Source organism: Mustela nivalis (assembly GCF_964662115.1).
Source record: "Mustela nivalis genome assembly, chromosome: 14".
NCBI lineage: Eukaryota > Metazoa > Chordata > Mammalia > Carnivora > Mustelidae > Mustela > Mustela nivalis.
In genome coordinates, this window is record NC_139033.1 from 37,597,700 (window position 1) to 37,612,623 (window position 14,924).

A 14,924-nucleotide genomic window follows, 5' to 3' on the forward strand; every position below is an offset into this window, starting at 1 on the left:
CATGTTCTTTACAAATCACCCAACTGCTAACACCAGTCTAACAAGGACAAGGTGGGCTTCTTTCTATACAGTATCCCCATAACGATTTCACTTTCCATTGAGAGACCCATGAAAAAACTTAGTTCCTATATCCCAGAGTCAGTCCTACACCACTGAGAGGCTCTTAGTTATGTTTTGTTTTGTTTTTTAAACTTTGGGTGGGTTTTATTTCTCCTGAGGTTAAAAAGCCGTCCAAAGGACAGCTCTTTAAATATTCCCCTCAGAAGGAGACTCAAACTCAACATGAGAAAATAGTTAGAGAAATCCCTAATGGTCCAGCCAACATACATTTTTCATAAAGTGATTACCCTCCTGCAGCCTCAGCTTCCTAAGCCTTTCCCCCCTCCTATAATTGTTTTCCTTGTAGGCCAGGCAACAATTACCACTGCTACAAGACTGAGGAGGTTCACAAGCAATATATTTTACAATACATAAGTGTAGTGTCTCTGATATCTGGTGCTTTTATCACTAATTGCACTATAAAATGCGCTATTAAAACAGGGACAAACAAGATTGTAAAAATCACATAATGGACCATGACCACTTACAAAAGCCATTCATAAATGTTACTGTACCACTTATTTTTCTTTAATTTTCCAGTTGTATAAATAATTTTCCAAATTTTTATTTTTAGGAGATACCAACAAGAAAAATATATATTTGAAAATTATATAACATACATATGTACCTGCCCTTGCATATACTATTTTATAAATTGGCACAGAATTAAAATTATAGAGAACATCAGACAATGTGCTATGGACACTGAACTGCTAGGGACATCTATGTGATTTAAAAGAAATTATAAGCACAGCAAATGCATTTAAGCTGTGATTTCTATTCAAACTTCAGAGCACAGGACAGAAAGCATGAAAGAAAATGAAGAAGGATTTCATTATCCTGATCTATGAAACATACAGTACAACAAAGCCAATAAAGCATTTACTATCTTGGGGAAAGACAGAATGATCAAATGTTACTGCCATTTGGACATGGGTCATTGGAACCACCTACAGCATTTTATGTCATCAGCACTCAGCACTAATTCATGGGAAAATTTACAAGTTTGTAGATGAGCCTTTCAACCTGTTTGTTATTTAGCCACATGTCTAACTACTTTAAAAAAAAAAAAAGGAATCCGGAATAAGAAAATGAAAGTAACAATATTTGTGTTATCCATTAATAATTCTAATGAATACTTAGATGCAGCTGGGAATTTTATGGTGTGACTTAGATGAAATGCTGGAACTGTAAGTTTCACTTAGCCATTACCAGAGACGAGTGATTTCTAACAATACCACAGAACACAAGTATCGCAAACCAAATAGTGGCCAGTCTCTATAAAACTAGAAACAATGAACTGGGATTAATGAATTGGGATTATTTGTTCTTCTCTTCATAGGATAATCTTGTGTTAACTGAAGAAGTGACAGAAGTCATTATGTGAGTATCAGAGGGGAAAGCGGGGCTCAGCTTGGGTCATACAGTGCTTGTGAGACTCTGCCATGCCTATTCTCAAATAGCCTCCTAAATCCTTAAATGGCCTTACCTTACTAAAATCAGAATCTTTGACTTTTAAAACAAATGAGCAGCCACAATTACAAACATCTTAATTGTACCTAAATTATTATTTTTTCTTCCTAGAGATACTAGCTAGTGTTCAATCTTTCAACAGGAAGACTGTGCAAAAACCAAAAAGACAGATTATGTGAAAAATGTTTGCTCTAATTTCAGAAATTCAAGTCACTTGATTCTGTAGGAATCATTTTAAACTATTTTAAGTGGTAAGAATAACTTCCTTTAAAAAAAAAAAAAAGAAAAAGAAAGAAAGAAGCCAAATACTTGAAATAGGCAAATAACAATGTTGCGTAGACCTACACAAAACCAGCAACTTATTTTTTATCACTGTCATCTCCCAAAAGTTATTCCTTTAAGCCATGCCGAAACCGTGTTGTGAAGTGGACTGGGATGGGGATTACACACATGAACCACATACAAAACTTACTTTGTCAGAGGCCTCGGAAGCCAAGAGGTTAGTTGCAAGAGTCTGCAGCTTTTGATGGGCCATGTTTTTAAGAGCAGCCAGGCTGCGCCGTGTCATGGCCTGTTTTAGGTTGACTGCCGGGTGACTGAGAGAGTCCACTGCAGCAGGCACTGCTTCATCGCAGGCATTCAGTATCTCCACTGCTGTGATCCCCATCACGCAGCGATCCAAGGCGCCTGGAAGACATACGCATTTCTACTTGGTACACGCGACACCATGCCCACTCCGAGTCATTCTTTCAGGAAAGAAAATGCAGACATTTTCTGTGTAGTCTTTTTCTCTCTGCCTCCCAGAAACATTTTCTGGAGCTTCCCTCCCCTGATGATCCTCTACACAGCATTACCTTTATTGTTTCTTCTCCTGTAACACCCCGACTGCAACTCCTAGAGACAGCCAAGTTCAGAGCGGAGACCTCAACAACTTCCTCCAAGCTTTTCCACTGTCTACTTAGAAGATGGGATTTCTGGATACTCCACACTATGACTCTACTACAAACACCAGTTCCTATGACTTCACCTTCCTCTAAGTTATCAATCACAAACAACAGCTAAATTTTGCTGTTCTTTTCATTCGTTTTTTCTATTATTTTAATTTTAAGATTTAAGAGAGAGAGGACAAGCAGGGGGAGCAGCAGAGGGACAGGGAGAAGCAGGCTCCCTGCTATACAAGAAGCCCGATGCAGGACTCAATTCCTGGACATGGGATCATGACCTGAGCCAAAAGCAGACACTTAACTGACTGCCCCACCCAGGCACCCCACTTTTCATTCTTTCCCCTCTAATAATTCCTGGAGCTCCTCTTTCTCTAGGAAGTCACCACAAAGCAGGGAAAAAATTGTAACTTCTCATTCTGTCTGCAAATGCCTTGACTTTTACTGTTTATACCCAATCAAATGTTTCTCTGGGTGTTTATGAAAATAACGGCTACTCCAGCTTATGACCACTTCAAAGTTTCTTCATTTGGCCATTCTTTCCATTCATCTCTACACATCTGTTTCATGTCTAAGCTAAGGCACAACTCCCTCCTTTCACAGACAGCTTTTCTGTACACTGTGTTTTGTAGAGTACACAGCACCACACCAGGCAGAGAACGGTCTCGTTTCACCAAAACTCGTTCTACAGATTTGCACATAATCTTCTGAAGATTACAATAAGGACAGTGAAATGATGATGAAGTTCATTTTGATTTACTAGCCATTCCTCCAGTCATTCTAAAAGAGGACGAATCAATTTTGAAAAACAACCACAGAGAACACCAGAAACTTAAATGTCAACAAAATACATGATTTCTATTGTCTTTGAGCTAGTACCCAAACACCCAAAAGTATTTTATTCCCAATGCTGAGTATTTATATTCATGTCATTCAAGTTTGCCCCGCCCCTTCCTTAAAGGGCTTAGCTACTTTTCTTTCCAATAGTAGTCCTGGAATTAATTCTTGGTGATTTTAATATTAACCCAAATCAGTGTTTTACTAACCAATCTGTTGAGTCCTGACCAATGTATTTTGGAAGGCAAAGCATAAGAGGGAGCTGTGGCCTGCAACTTCTTGTGTATGTATAAAAAGAAGAGTATGTATACTCTGAGAGGATTTAAGAGTTCAAAAATGTTTTGAAAATCACCAGCACATATGACTCTTCCATATATTCTGATCTCCTGGTTCTCTGAGTTCCTCTACTCCAATAAGTTTTACCTACACTTGACTCCAGCCAATGGTCACATTATAATCTTCTCATTATCAATAAGTAAATCCGAACATGATCCCAATTTCAAAAATGACACTGTCCAATAGCAGCTCCCTTTACTTCAATTCTCTGACCCAATAGTTCCTTACTCAGCACTGACGCCCAAAAATTCATTCATGCCTGCCCTGTCCCTCATTCCTTAAGTCCCATAAACTAAAATTCCACTGTCCGTCCTCATAGGCATAGCTCTGTTCTCATCTTACTTCTTTGTACCAGCCAAGCAAACTCTAACCTTGGTCGAATCCAACTCTCCAGCTACTCCACACCTGTACAATGAGGATGGATATGAATGAAGAACATGCTGAAAGATCCACTTGAAAATCATGACCACTGATCTCAGGGGTCCTTAATAGTGACCACATTTTCACAGATCTTTCATTTTCCTACTTTCCAAGTTCATTATTTCAGAACTTCTCTCTCCTGCAATCACCAAAACTCCACTTTCTGCCCTCACCTGGGTGAAAAGTTTTGTTTCCTATTTCATTTAGAAAAAAGCAATTAGAGGGTGCCTGGGTGGCTCAGTTGGTTAAGCCCCTGCCTTGGGCTCAGGTTGTGATCCTAGAGTCAGGTTGTGATCGAGTCCCACAGGAGGCTCCCAGCTCTGCAGGGAGTCTGCTTCTCCCTCTCCTCTCATGCTCTCTCCTACTCTCTGTCTCTCTCAAATAAATAAATGAAATCTTTAAAAAAAAAAAAGAAAAAAGCAATTAGAAAAGAAGTTCTACCAATTCCTACCAGCGTATCTCCACTCACATTACTACACATGAACTATCCAGACGCCTACCTAACACACTTGTAGCTTAAAGTCCATCCCTCTCTTATCTGCCCATGGACATCATTTCAGCAACTGTCCCCTATCTCTTCATCTGTTTCCCTACCTACTAGATCCTTCCCACCAGCATACAATCATTCCCATCAACATATAAACATGCAATTATTTGACCTGTTTAAAAAAAAATTATACAGACCAATAAAAACAAGAACACACTTGCCCCCGTATCTCTCTCCAGGTGGTATCCCATTTTTCATATCATTCTCTATAAAGCTATCTGTATTTGCTACCTACAAATTCTCCTCTTCCCATTTTCCTTTGAACTTACTCAAATCACATTTCACCCCAAACATGCACAGAACCTACTCTCCTTGTTGTTAGATCCGATATTCAGTTCTCAGTTCTCATTTCACTATGATTTACTACCAGCTGCACTTGGTCCTCTTCTTTCCCCCTGAAACACATGTTTTCACGTGGCTTCTAGGCAGCCACACTCTTTGCTTTCTTCTTCCTGGAAAGTCCATTTTAGTCTCCTTTGCTGGTTTCTTCCACATCACAGAAATATATCTAAACTGTAGAGTGCCCCAATCATTATCTACCTGCATCCTCTTGGTGATACATCCAGCGTCATGACTTTGAGTATCTTCTACATGCTAAGAATCCCCAAATTGAGATCACCCACTCTGATATCCCCAGCTTGAACGTTAGATGTTACTAATTAACATCTCTACTTGAATGTCTAATATTCAACTCAATATTAAAAAAACAATTTAACACTTGTTCTTTCCAAAATCTGCTTTTCTCATTGCCTTCTCAATGTCTAGAAAAAAATTCCATCCTTTGAGTTGCTCAGGATGAAAACCTTGGAGACATCTTTGACCCTTCTCATTTTTTATGTCCCTTATCTAACCATCAGCAAATCTTATTCAATCTCCCTTCAAAATATACCCAGAATTCAAACACTCCTCACCAGCTCCACTCTGGTATAACAATCCATCATCTTTTATTGCCTAGAGGCAATAGCATAAAAGCTAATCTCCCTGCTTCTACCCTGTAACCACCTTCAGGCTATTCTGGAAAAAAACAAGAAAAAAAAATGATAGTGAGGACAAAAATCAAATCAATAAAACCCAACCCAGAACTGACACAGATTTTTTAAATAGCAAACAACAACACTGGAAGTTATTATAATTGTATTCCCGATGTTCAAGAAGTTTGAATAGAGAGACATGGAAGATACCAAATGACCAAAATCACACTTACAGAGATTAAAACTACAATGGCTCGGATGAAAAATATACTAGACGGGAATAATGACAGATTAGACATTGTAGAAAAGAGACTAATAAACTTGAAAACCTAGAACAGAAACTATATAAAATAAAACACAGAAAAAAAATACTTTTTAAAATGAAAACACAACCTGTGATCTATGGGCAATTTCAAATAGTTGAGTAAACACATAGCTAGAGTCTCTAAAGAAAAGAAAGACAGGGAAAGATCAAAAACATATTTGAATAAATAATGGCCAAAAGAGTTTCCAAACTGGTTGAAAATCACCTACCAACATATCCAAGAAGTAGGACAAGCCCTCAACACAAATATGAAGAAAACTACAATCCAACTTCTCAAAACCAATAATAAAAAGAAAAATGTTAAAGCTGTTGGGAAAAAAAACAGACCCAACACATATAAAGGACAAAGCTAAGGGTGACAACAGATTTCTCCCTGGAAATAATGGAAGCAATAAGACAGTGGAGTATTAAAAGGAAAAACAAACAAACAAAAAAAACTATCAACCTAAAATTCTCCAACCAGAAAAAAAAAGGTAAAGATGAAACAAAGAGTTTTCAAACACACAGAAGCTGAAAGAATTCCTCATGCATAGAACTGCACTACAAGGAATATTAAATATTAAACAAAAGGAAAATCATTCCAGATATAAATTTTGTCTCAGGAAACAGAGGGTTGCTGGAGCGGAGTGGGGGTGGGAGGGATAAGGTGGCTGGGTGATGGACACTGGGGAGGGTATGTACTATGGTGAGCGCTGTGAACTGTGTAAGACTGATAGATCACAGACATGTACCCCTGAAACAAATAATGCATTATATTAAGAAAAAAAGAAAAAAAGAAAAAAAAAAGAAATTTGGATCTATACAAAGCAACAAAGAGCAAGAGAATGGTAAATAGATGGGTAAATATGCAATATTTTCTTTTTTTTATTCAAATCTCCTTAAAAGGGACTATTTAAACAAATAAAAAAATAGAAAGAAATAATGTTCGGGATGCCTGGGGGTGGCTCAGTCGGTTAAGCCACTGCCTTCGGCTCAGGTCATGATCCCAGGGTCCTAGGATTGAGCCCCACATCAGGCTCCTTGCCCAGCAAGAAGCCTGCTTCTCTCTCTGCCTCTGCCTGCCACTCTGCCTGCTTGTGCTCTCTCTATGACAAACAAATAAATAAAATCTTAAAAAAAAAAAAAGAGAGAGAGAGAGAATGAATGAATGAATGTTCCGGGGCACCTGGCTGGCTCAGTCAGGGGAGTCTGCAACTCTTAATCTCTGGGTTGTGAGTTCAAGCCCCATACTGGGTACAATTACTTAAAATTAAAATTTAAATTTAAAAAAAAAAAGGAAAGGAAAAAAAAAGAAAAAAATAATGTTCCAAATGAGTGAAAACCATGAGCAACAATATGGATGATATAAAAGATAAGAAGTGATAGAGAATGGCCCAATTATTCTTGAGTAGAATTATTCTTCACATAGAGCAACCGGTCTGTGTAAAAGAAACAGAGAAAAAGACAAAGGTAGGAAGGTACCACAATGTGAAGGGCCTGGTCTTAAAGACCATAGGAAATAAATTATTTTGTTTTCATTAAGACTGTAATGGGGGCATGTGGATGGCTCAGTCAGTTGAGCCTGTCTTTGGGTCAGGTCGTGATCCCAGGGTCCTGGGATGGAGCCTGACGTCCGGATCAGGCTCCTGCTCAGGAAAAAGTCTTCTCCTCCCTCCGCCTCTCCCCCTGCTCAAGCTTTCTCTCTCTCTCTCTCTCTTTCTTAAATAAATAAATAAAAATGCAGATGCCACAGACTTTTAAGTCTTATCCTTAGAGATTCTAACTCTTAATGTCTGGGATACAGCCCAGAAATCTGTGTTTAAAAAAATTTTTTAAAGACCAAACATGAAGCAAGTGTTGTTGCTGTTGTTTCATTTCCTAAGATTAATTTTCCAGCAGAGTACGGGTTGGATTAGAAGGTAGAAAAAGAAAACAGGAAAACAAATAAAGCTAGCCCCAGTTTGAAAAAATATATCCTAAATTAGTCCTAAGAGCACTAGCTGGCCAAATCTTGTTGCTAGTTATTTGATTAATTTTCTAACTATCTAAGATGTGAAGGAATAACAATTTTCCTGGCCTCTGCATCACTATTAATTGTTATTACATATAATAAAGATGAAACAAGTAAAGAACAAAAGATTCTTGACTTCTTTCTAATGAAATTTTATTTTACCAGCTTCAACTTTATTTCATTAGGAAATAAATACTGGAAATAAAAACTACCCATTTGAAGGGAAAAACTTAAAAAAATGCTGCATAAAAGTATAGATATTTTTAAGTGTTTTTAAGCTAGAAACATCAGTAAAATTCAAAACAATAAACAAAAAATTACACTATGCATGAGTACTTTAAGTGTAATATATCTTCATTTGTAAAAATACATCCCCAAAATGCTAAGAAGAGGGATAAAGTGTCTCCTCAGAGTTTAAATACATTTCATACATCAAACCTTAGCTGAATCTGATTTATTTCGCTTCATTTTTTATTTATTTAATAAATAAATAAATTTAATAAATAAATAATGTCAATACCTTCAGGATGTGCTTTACTCTCTCCCCTGGGGCCTTTATATCACTAGCTAAAGCCTAAGCAGCAAGGAGGAAAAAGAATGTGTATCTCCTATTATGGTTAATTCCAAAATAAATTCTGCTTCTTTATCTTTTGATTTAAAAATGGCACACTGACTGTTTACCTAAATCTTCTTGAAGGTAAGATAATTGTGAAATTTCAATATTATATATATATTGTGTTTAATCTAAAATGGGCTTAATTGCACTAACCTGGTTATAAGAGTAATCCCTCCAGGACACCTACACACCTATACTTGGGAGCCATTCATCATCTTCTTACTGGAAAAGTAACTGTCTTTCAGTAACATCTCATTTGCACAGAATTTCATATTCATATTCTTTTTTTTATGATTTTGTTATTTATTTAACAGAGAGAGACGTAGCGAGAGAGGAAACACAAGCAGGGGGGAGAGGGAGAAGCAGACTCCCCACTGAGCAGGGACCCCGATGTGGGGCTCGATCCCAGGGCCCTGGGATCGTGACCTGAGCCAAAGGCAGCCACTGAATGACTGAGCCACCCAAGTGCCCCACATATTCATATTTTTTACAAATGTGTATTAAGTACCTGAAGTATTCAAGTATCAATTATTTATCTGAAAAATTCAGAAAAATGACATTCTCTTCCTTTATAACGTTATTTTAACTATTTATTTATTTGTTTGTTTGTTTATTTATTTTAAAGATTTTATTTATTTATTTGACACTGACAGAGAGATCACAAGTAGGCAGAAAGGCAGGCAGAGTCAGAGGGGGAAGCAGGCTCCCCACTGAGCAGAGAACACGATGCGAGGCTCGATCCCAGGACCCCAAGACTATGACCTGAGCTGAAGGCAGAGGCTTTAACCCACTGAGCCACCCAGGTGCCCCTATTTTAATTTTTTAAAGTCCTAGACTAGTTTACCATACTCTTACATTTGCACTATATCAGTTGTTAACCTTTATATTATTTTAAAATAGTGCTTTCTGAATGTCACTGCTGTAGAACTTACTTTCTTTAATAATAACCCTCAAAGTAAATATTTCAAAATGTGGGTAAGATCACATTCCCAAGTTCAACAAAATAACAAGAAAAGCAGTATGTTTGTTAAATAACATTAGTAGCAAATAAAAACGTGTGCATGCATGCACACACAAATTTCGATTTCACATACACATACACACATTTACAAATGTCTACTATACACCAGGTAAATATTATCTCATTTTATTCTCCCAGCAGTACTATAAAGTCGGTACTGTTATGATCTTCATTTTACAGAGGAGTAAGTTGAGAGACAAAAGTCCAGTTAAGCTGCCGCAGTTCACACGGCTAGCAAATGGCTGGTCTTAAATCCAAACCAAGCAGTCAGATTCCAGAGCCCAAACAAATTGGGCACAAAACCAGCAAGCAGAAAAGTGCTGCTTGGAAGAGAGGGTATCACAAAAAGGAATACAAAAGAAACAAAGTTACATATGCAGTAATGGAAGCAATTTTGTTTCTAAAAATGCACAGAAACAAGACCAGAAAGAAGTATGGGAGAATGTTAGTATTTATCACTGAACACTGAGATTTCAGTTCATCTCTCTTCTCTTCTAACACATTTGTGCTTTTAAGTTTTAACAGAAAGCATGACCCTCTTTATAATCAGACAAGAAAAATTAGATGCAAAAGATAAGAAGTCTGACACTCTTTAAGAATGTTCCGTCTTGGCAAGATGCCTACACACTACCAGTTAAAACATGGACTATAAATGACAGATCCCTGAGGGCTGTGACTACTTGTGACAGAAAGACTCAGCAGAACTCCCTACTGCACCACAGGACAGACAGAGATATGTATAGTGTCTGATTTGGGAAAGGACTATTTAAAACAAAGAAAGAGGAAGAAAAGAAAAGCAAATTAGTAGAAGTATTATACAGTACAACTAGGGCTTTAATCACTGAAAGAAGATGACTTCGAGTAAAGGTAGGATAAAATGTGTTTTTAAAACCTAAAACAATAAACATTTAGTTACACACTTAAAAACTTCCCAGGGAAAACTGTAAGATTCTATGTATAAACATTAGACATAATTGTGTGTACTTCTAAGCTACATTTTACTTGTTCTATATTATGCCCCCTACGTAAAATCTCTGAAACTTGAAGTTCTAAATGTTCTCTCTAGATCTTAAGAAATTTCATTTCAGGAGCACCTGGGTGGCTCAGTGGGTTGAAGCCTCTGCCTTTGGCTCGGGTCATGGTCCCAGGGTCCTGGGATCGAGCCCAGCATCGGGCTCTCTGTTCAGCGGGGAGCCTGCTTCCTCCTCTCTCTCTCTGTGCCTACCTCTCTGCCTACTTGTGATCTTTGCCTGTCAAATAAATAAATAAATAAAATCTTTAAAAAAAAATTTCAATTAACTCCTATAATCAACTACTCCATATTGCTTTTCTACTGTCCAAATAGAAGATCATTTTTTCTTCCTCCACTGTTTCTAAACTTGATACAAAAATAGTTTCCTTAGTCTTACTCATAATTTACTTCATTAATTATATAATTAATAAGAAATCATTTATTTTTTGGTCTGTTGTCTGTCCTAAACTGTATGTTGTCTTCAGATGCATTCCTTTAGAGATCAGAGATTTACTCTGAAGTATCTGGTGTAGTACAAAAAATGAGAGGATGTTTAAACAGGTCTTTGTTGACGATGAGAACACATAGAAAAAGCAGCGATCGGAAGTAAAAGTAGCAACTTTGTACATTTTAGGTCACTTTTCCTCTTTATATAAAAGGTTTTTTAATATCCAAGAATTCAAATATACCCATTTAATCTTCTAGTCTCTCTCTTAACTCTTATTCTTACCAGTATCCATCTGCCAGACGTATACAGAGCCATCTGAACACCCCACGACCAGGTAATCATCAGAAGGCCTCCACTTGATGACGTGAATGGGAAAGAGATGACGAGATGCCAGCATAATGCATTTCTTCTCCCGCAGACTTAGGAGTCCCACTGAGTGGTCACTGGCTACAGAACAGATGCAGTGCTGTACTCTTGCCTAAAAAGAAGAATAAACCTTAATTATATTTAGATTAAATTCAGAATAAAATGGATCTGGTCCTCAAAAACGTAAACCAAAATTAACTGTACATCTAACACTGCTGAAAACCAACCACAGCATTAAATTCTGTTGAGAAGTAGGTTCCTTCCCATTACACATAAAACACCCAGTTCCATCGTGACAATACTTGGAGAGATGCTAAACGAGTCCTAGATTAAAGATGGAAAGGATGCCTTAGAAAATCTGTTCAAATGTGAAGATGACCTTACTGACATGATCGCCGTACAGGCACAGGCAAAGCTGCAAAGAAATTGATCTGTTATTATGCGTTTTCTTTCCACAGTATGAACTTTCCTTTGTTGGCTGCTACAGCTGCTACAGTGCTTCTTTCTGTCTGTGACTCTGTCATTTTGGACCCATGTTCTTCCCTGCTCCTTTGCTCAAAAACAATGCCCTCCTGGTCCCTCAGCCACAATCACACCTCCCAAGAGCCATGGGGATTTGATAGTATGTGTAGGTGTGTCTCCCACCTTCTGTCAGTAACACCAGCAGGTGTGGCACCTCCACTAACACAACAGCCATTTAAACATTCTGCTGTGTATTCTCTGCTCATCTCTAGTGTGTGCCCTTCAATTCCTTTTAAACCAAGATGGAATATAAATAATCAAAGAATGGTAAAGATTTTCATTAGCAGCAGAAAATGGAAACCACAACCTAGACAATTAAAAATTCAGGTATTTAAAGTTTTAAGAATGTATAAGCTATTTACAACTTAACCTTTCGGTGATTTGTTGGATTAGTCTTTCAGCTCATACTGAGGTGAAACCATATGAAAACAGCCACACATCACTGGATACATTGTGAGTAATATTGAGGACGAGGCCCAATGCATTGCATACACAGTAACTCTACAGTGGGCTCCAAAGGAGAAACTTCTCAAATCTTCACCTAAGCAAACAATTTTAGCTAAAGAACAATCCCACACTGATTAGTACATCTCACTGAATGGGAAATGCTGACAGGAACAAATGAAAAGAGGTAGGTATGGACAAAAGTGCACAGAAAACAAAAATTACTGGTGTTGACTTTAACCATGGAACTCCTAAGAACCTTTAACATGCTGATGAGAACAGAATTCTCTCTACAAGGGGAATACAGTATTGCTCATCTTGATGTTTATTTGACCAGGGTGATCTTAGAAGACCGAGTTTTAGAGGAACATACTTTGGGGAAAGCTGCTGTAACTGGTTCCTTTCATGTTCTGGCCACACGACACCTAGGCCTGAATTTTCTACCCAGCACAGTCGGTGGGGGAGGGGGACACACACTTCTGCAATGTGACTCAGCCTCCTCTACTTTCTTCTCTGTTTCTCTTCATCATTTCATTTTATTTTATCTTACTCCATCATGTTTATTTTTATAAACAACTCAAAATCAACCTTACATTAATAAAATAAAGACAGTAAGATTTAACTATTTTGTTCTTAAATTCAGGTATGTTAACCTTTTATCCTCTGTTAGCTTTATTCACACTTTTTGTTATACAATGATTTAAACATTATAATCAGCATTGCAGATGTTTACTAATTTTAAGAGTTAAAAAACCAAGTTCAGAAAGATCATGTTATAAACCTTATTAGGAGTACCTGGGTGGCTCAGTGGGTTAAGCCTCTGCCTTTGGCTCAGGTCATGACCTCAGTCATGGTCCTGGGACTGAGCCTCCCGCCCCTGCTCAGCAGGGAGCCTGGTCCCCCCTCTCTCTGCCTGCCTCTCTGCCTACTTGTGATCTCTGTCAAATAAATAAATAAAATCTTAAAAAAAAAAAAAAACTCTATTAAAACATCAGATAGAATTTTCCTAAACATTTAAGCTTACTTATTTCATGTTCCCTGATAAGCGCTCAACTGTAACATAAAACATGATTTCTTCCTTTAAAAAGATAGAAGAACTGAGGGGTAGTTGACTATGGCACAAAAAATTACCTTTAGAATTAAGCATTAATCAAAATAAAGTGGTAAACTACAAAAAAATCATTTAAATACGGGAATGTTAGAATAAAACGGTAATAAGATATCTGTGATACCTTTATTTCAGATCATATAAAATATTTATGAGTTCCACCAGACATGCATTGCCAACCAAAGATAACAGTTTAATACAATGAATGCTTTGCATTTCTACAGATTACCATTAGTAATGACTTGGTATTTATCAAACATATTCATCATTCAACTCACAAAAAGGGGTGCTTTCATACATTAATGGTTAACTACTACTATTACCATTCAGCAACACTGATCTGTGAAAAAGTGGGTCATTTTACCTATTTCTCTCGTCACAGGAAATAAACATTTACAGGGATCTTTTCCTCTATGTATAACTTACTAAAAAGAAAGGCTCCTAGACAACATTTCTTTTCATCTGTCCAAATTCTTTAATCAAGCGCCAATCTGCCACACCGTGCACAACACCTGCCACTACTTGTGACTCTGCTACTTTGACTCACAAGCTCCTCAACTTCAAAATGAGCTGATGCTTAAGTGATGCCACATCCCTCGCTAGCTGATCACTGGCCCTCAAGTCCACAGTCATCTCATTAGTGTCCACATGCACTCTTGGCATTCCATTTCAAAGGGGCATGAGTTAGGGTGAAGTTTACTCAACAACAGGTGAATTGCCACTAGTATCCTTCACAATGTTTGGTGCTCTCCAAGCTACAAGCTATGGGCAGATCGTAACGTCTGAGGGGATACAGAAGTACTGACCGCCACTGACAGATACGTTCTCTCTGCCAAATGTTTCCTACAGAGGTTCATAACCTAGCAGAGAGAGGACTGCAGACATTCATCCCCATTTCTATGACAAACTTGATCTTCAGGTACCAGCTCCCCAGGGGAAGTTTCAACTTTCACCCTCCCATTTAGATCCAGGTGGGTAACTTCAAAAATTCAAGAAAATGTAATCCATCCTCAAGAAAAGACTTAAAAACCCTACATTCATGTTATCACTTTTGTTGGTTAAAAAATAAAGGACAAAGCAAATACCAAATAGCAAAGGATCTCCTTTTAAAAAGTAGACTATGTAATTTTCTGAAGGGAAAAAGTAACTGTAATTCAAAAAATTCTAGCTTTTCATTTCCACATAATGTGCTCTAACACATATACTTACACAAACATACTTTGAAGAGCAGTTCTATTCCTCTTTCACATAGTGCAGTAAGGATGAAAATAGGCAAACGATGTATCCCATCCCCCTCTTCACGTACAAAATGTTTGGTCTAAACTAAATGATGTATCGTCCCCGTAAATGAAAATAAGCATCTGAAGAGTTAACGCTAGCTTTACTGTAATAAGCAACAGTCTGGAAATAGCCAAAATAATCAAGACTGAAAACAAAACAAAACAAAA

The 14,924-nt window shown here is 37.5% G+C and overlaps 1 protein-coding gene and 1 long non-coding RNA gene across 5 annotated transcripts in view; both read right to left on the minus strand.

Annotated features, from left to right (window-relative positions):
- The window catches only part of LOC309848361, an 801,917-nt gene that overhangs the window by 683,535 nt on the left and 103,458 nt on the right, over positions 1 to 14,924 (minus strand). The gene's annotated exons all lie outside the window — the stretch shown is intronic.
- WDR7 (WD repeat domain 7) overlaps positions 1 to 14,924 on the minus strand; it is a 362,265-nt gene that overhangs the window by 279,023 nt on the left and 68,318 nt on the right. For all 4 annotated transcript variants that reach the window (XM_082699836.1, XM_082699835.1, XM_082699838.1 and 1 more), the window contains exons 13-14: positions 11,319 to 11,514; positions 2,045 to 2,259 (exon numbers count right to left, since the gene is read on the minus strand). In XM_082699836.1, coding sequence (XP_082555962.1) covers positions 2,045 to 2,259; positions 11,319 to 11,514 — 411 coding nt within the window. The remainder of the gene's footprint in view (positions 1 to 2,044; positions 2,260 to 11,318; positions 11,515 to 14,924) is intronic.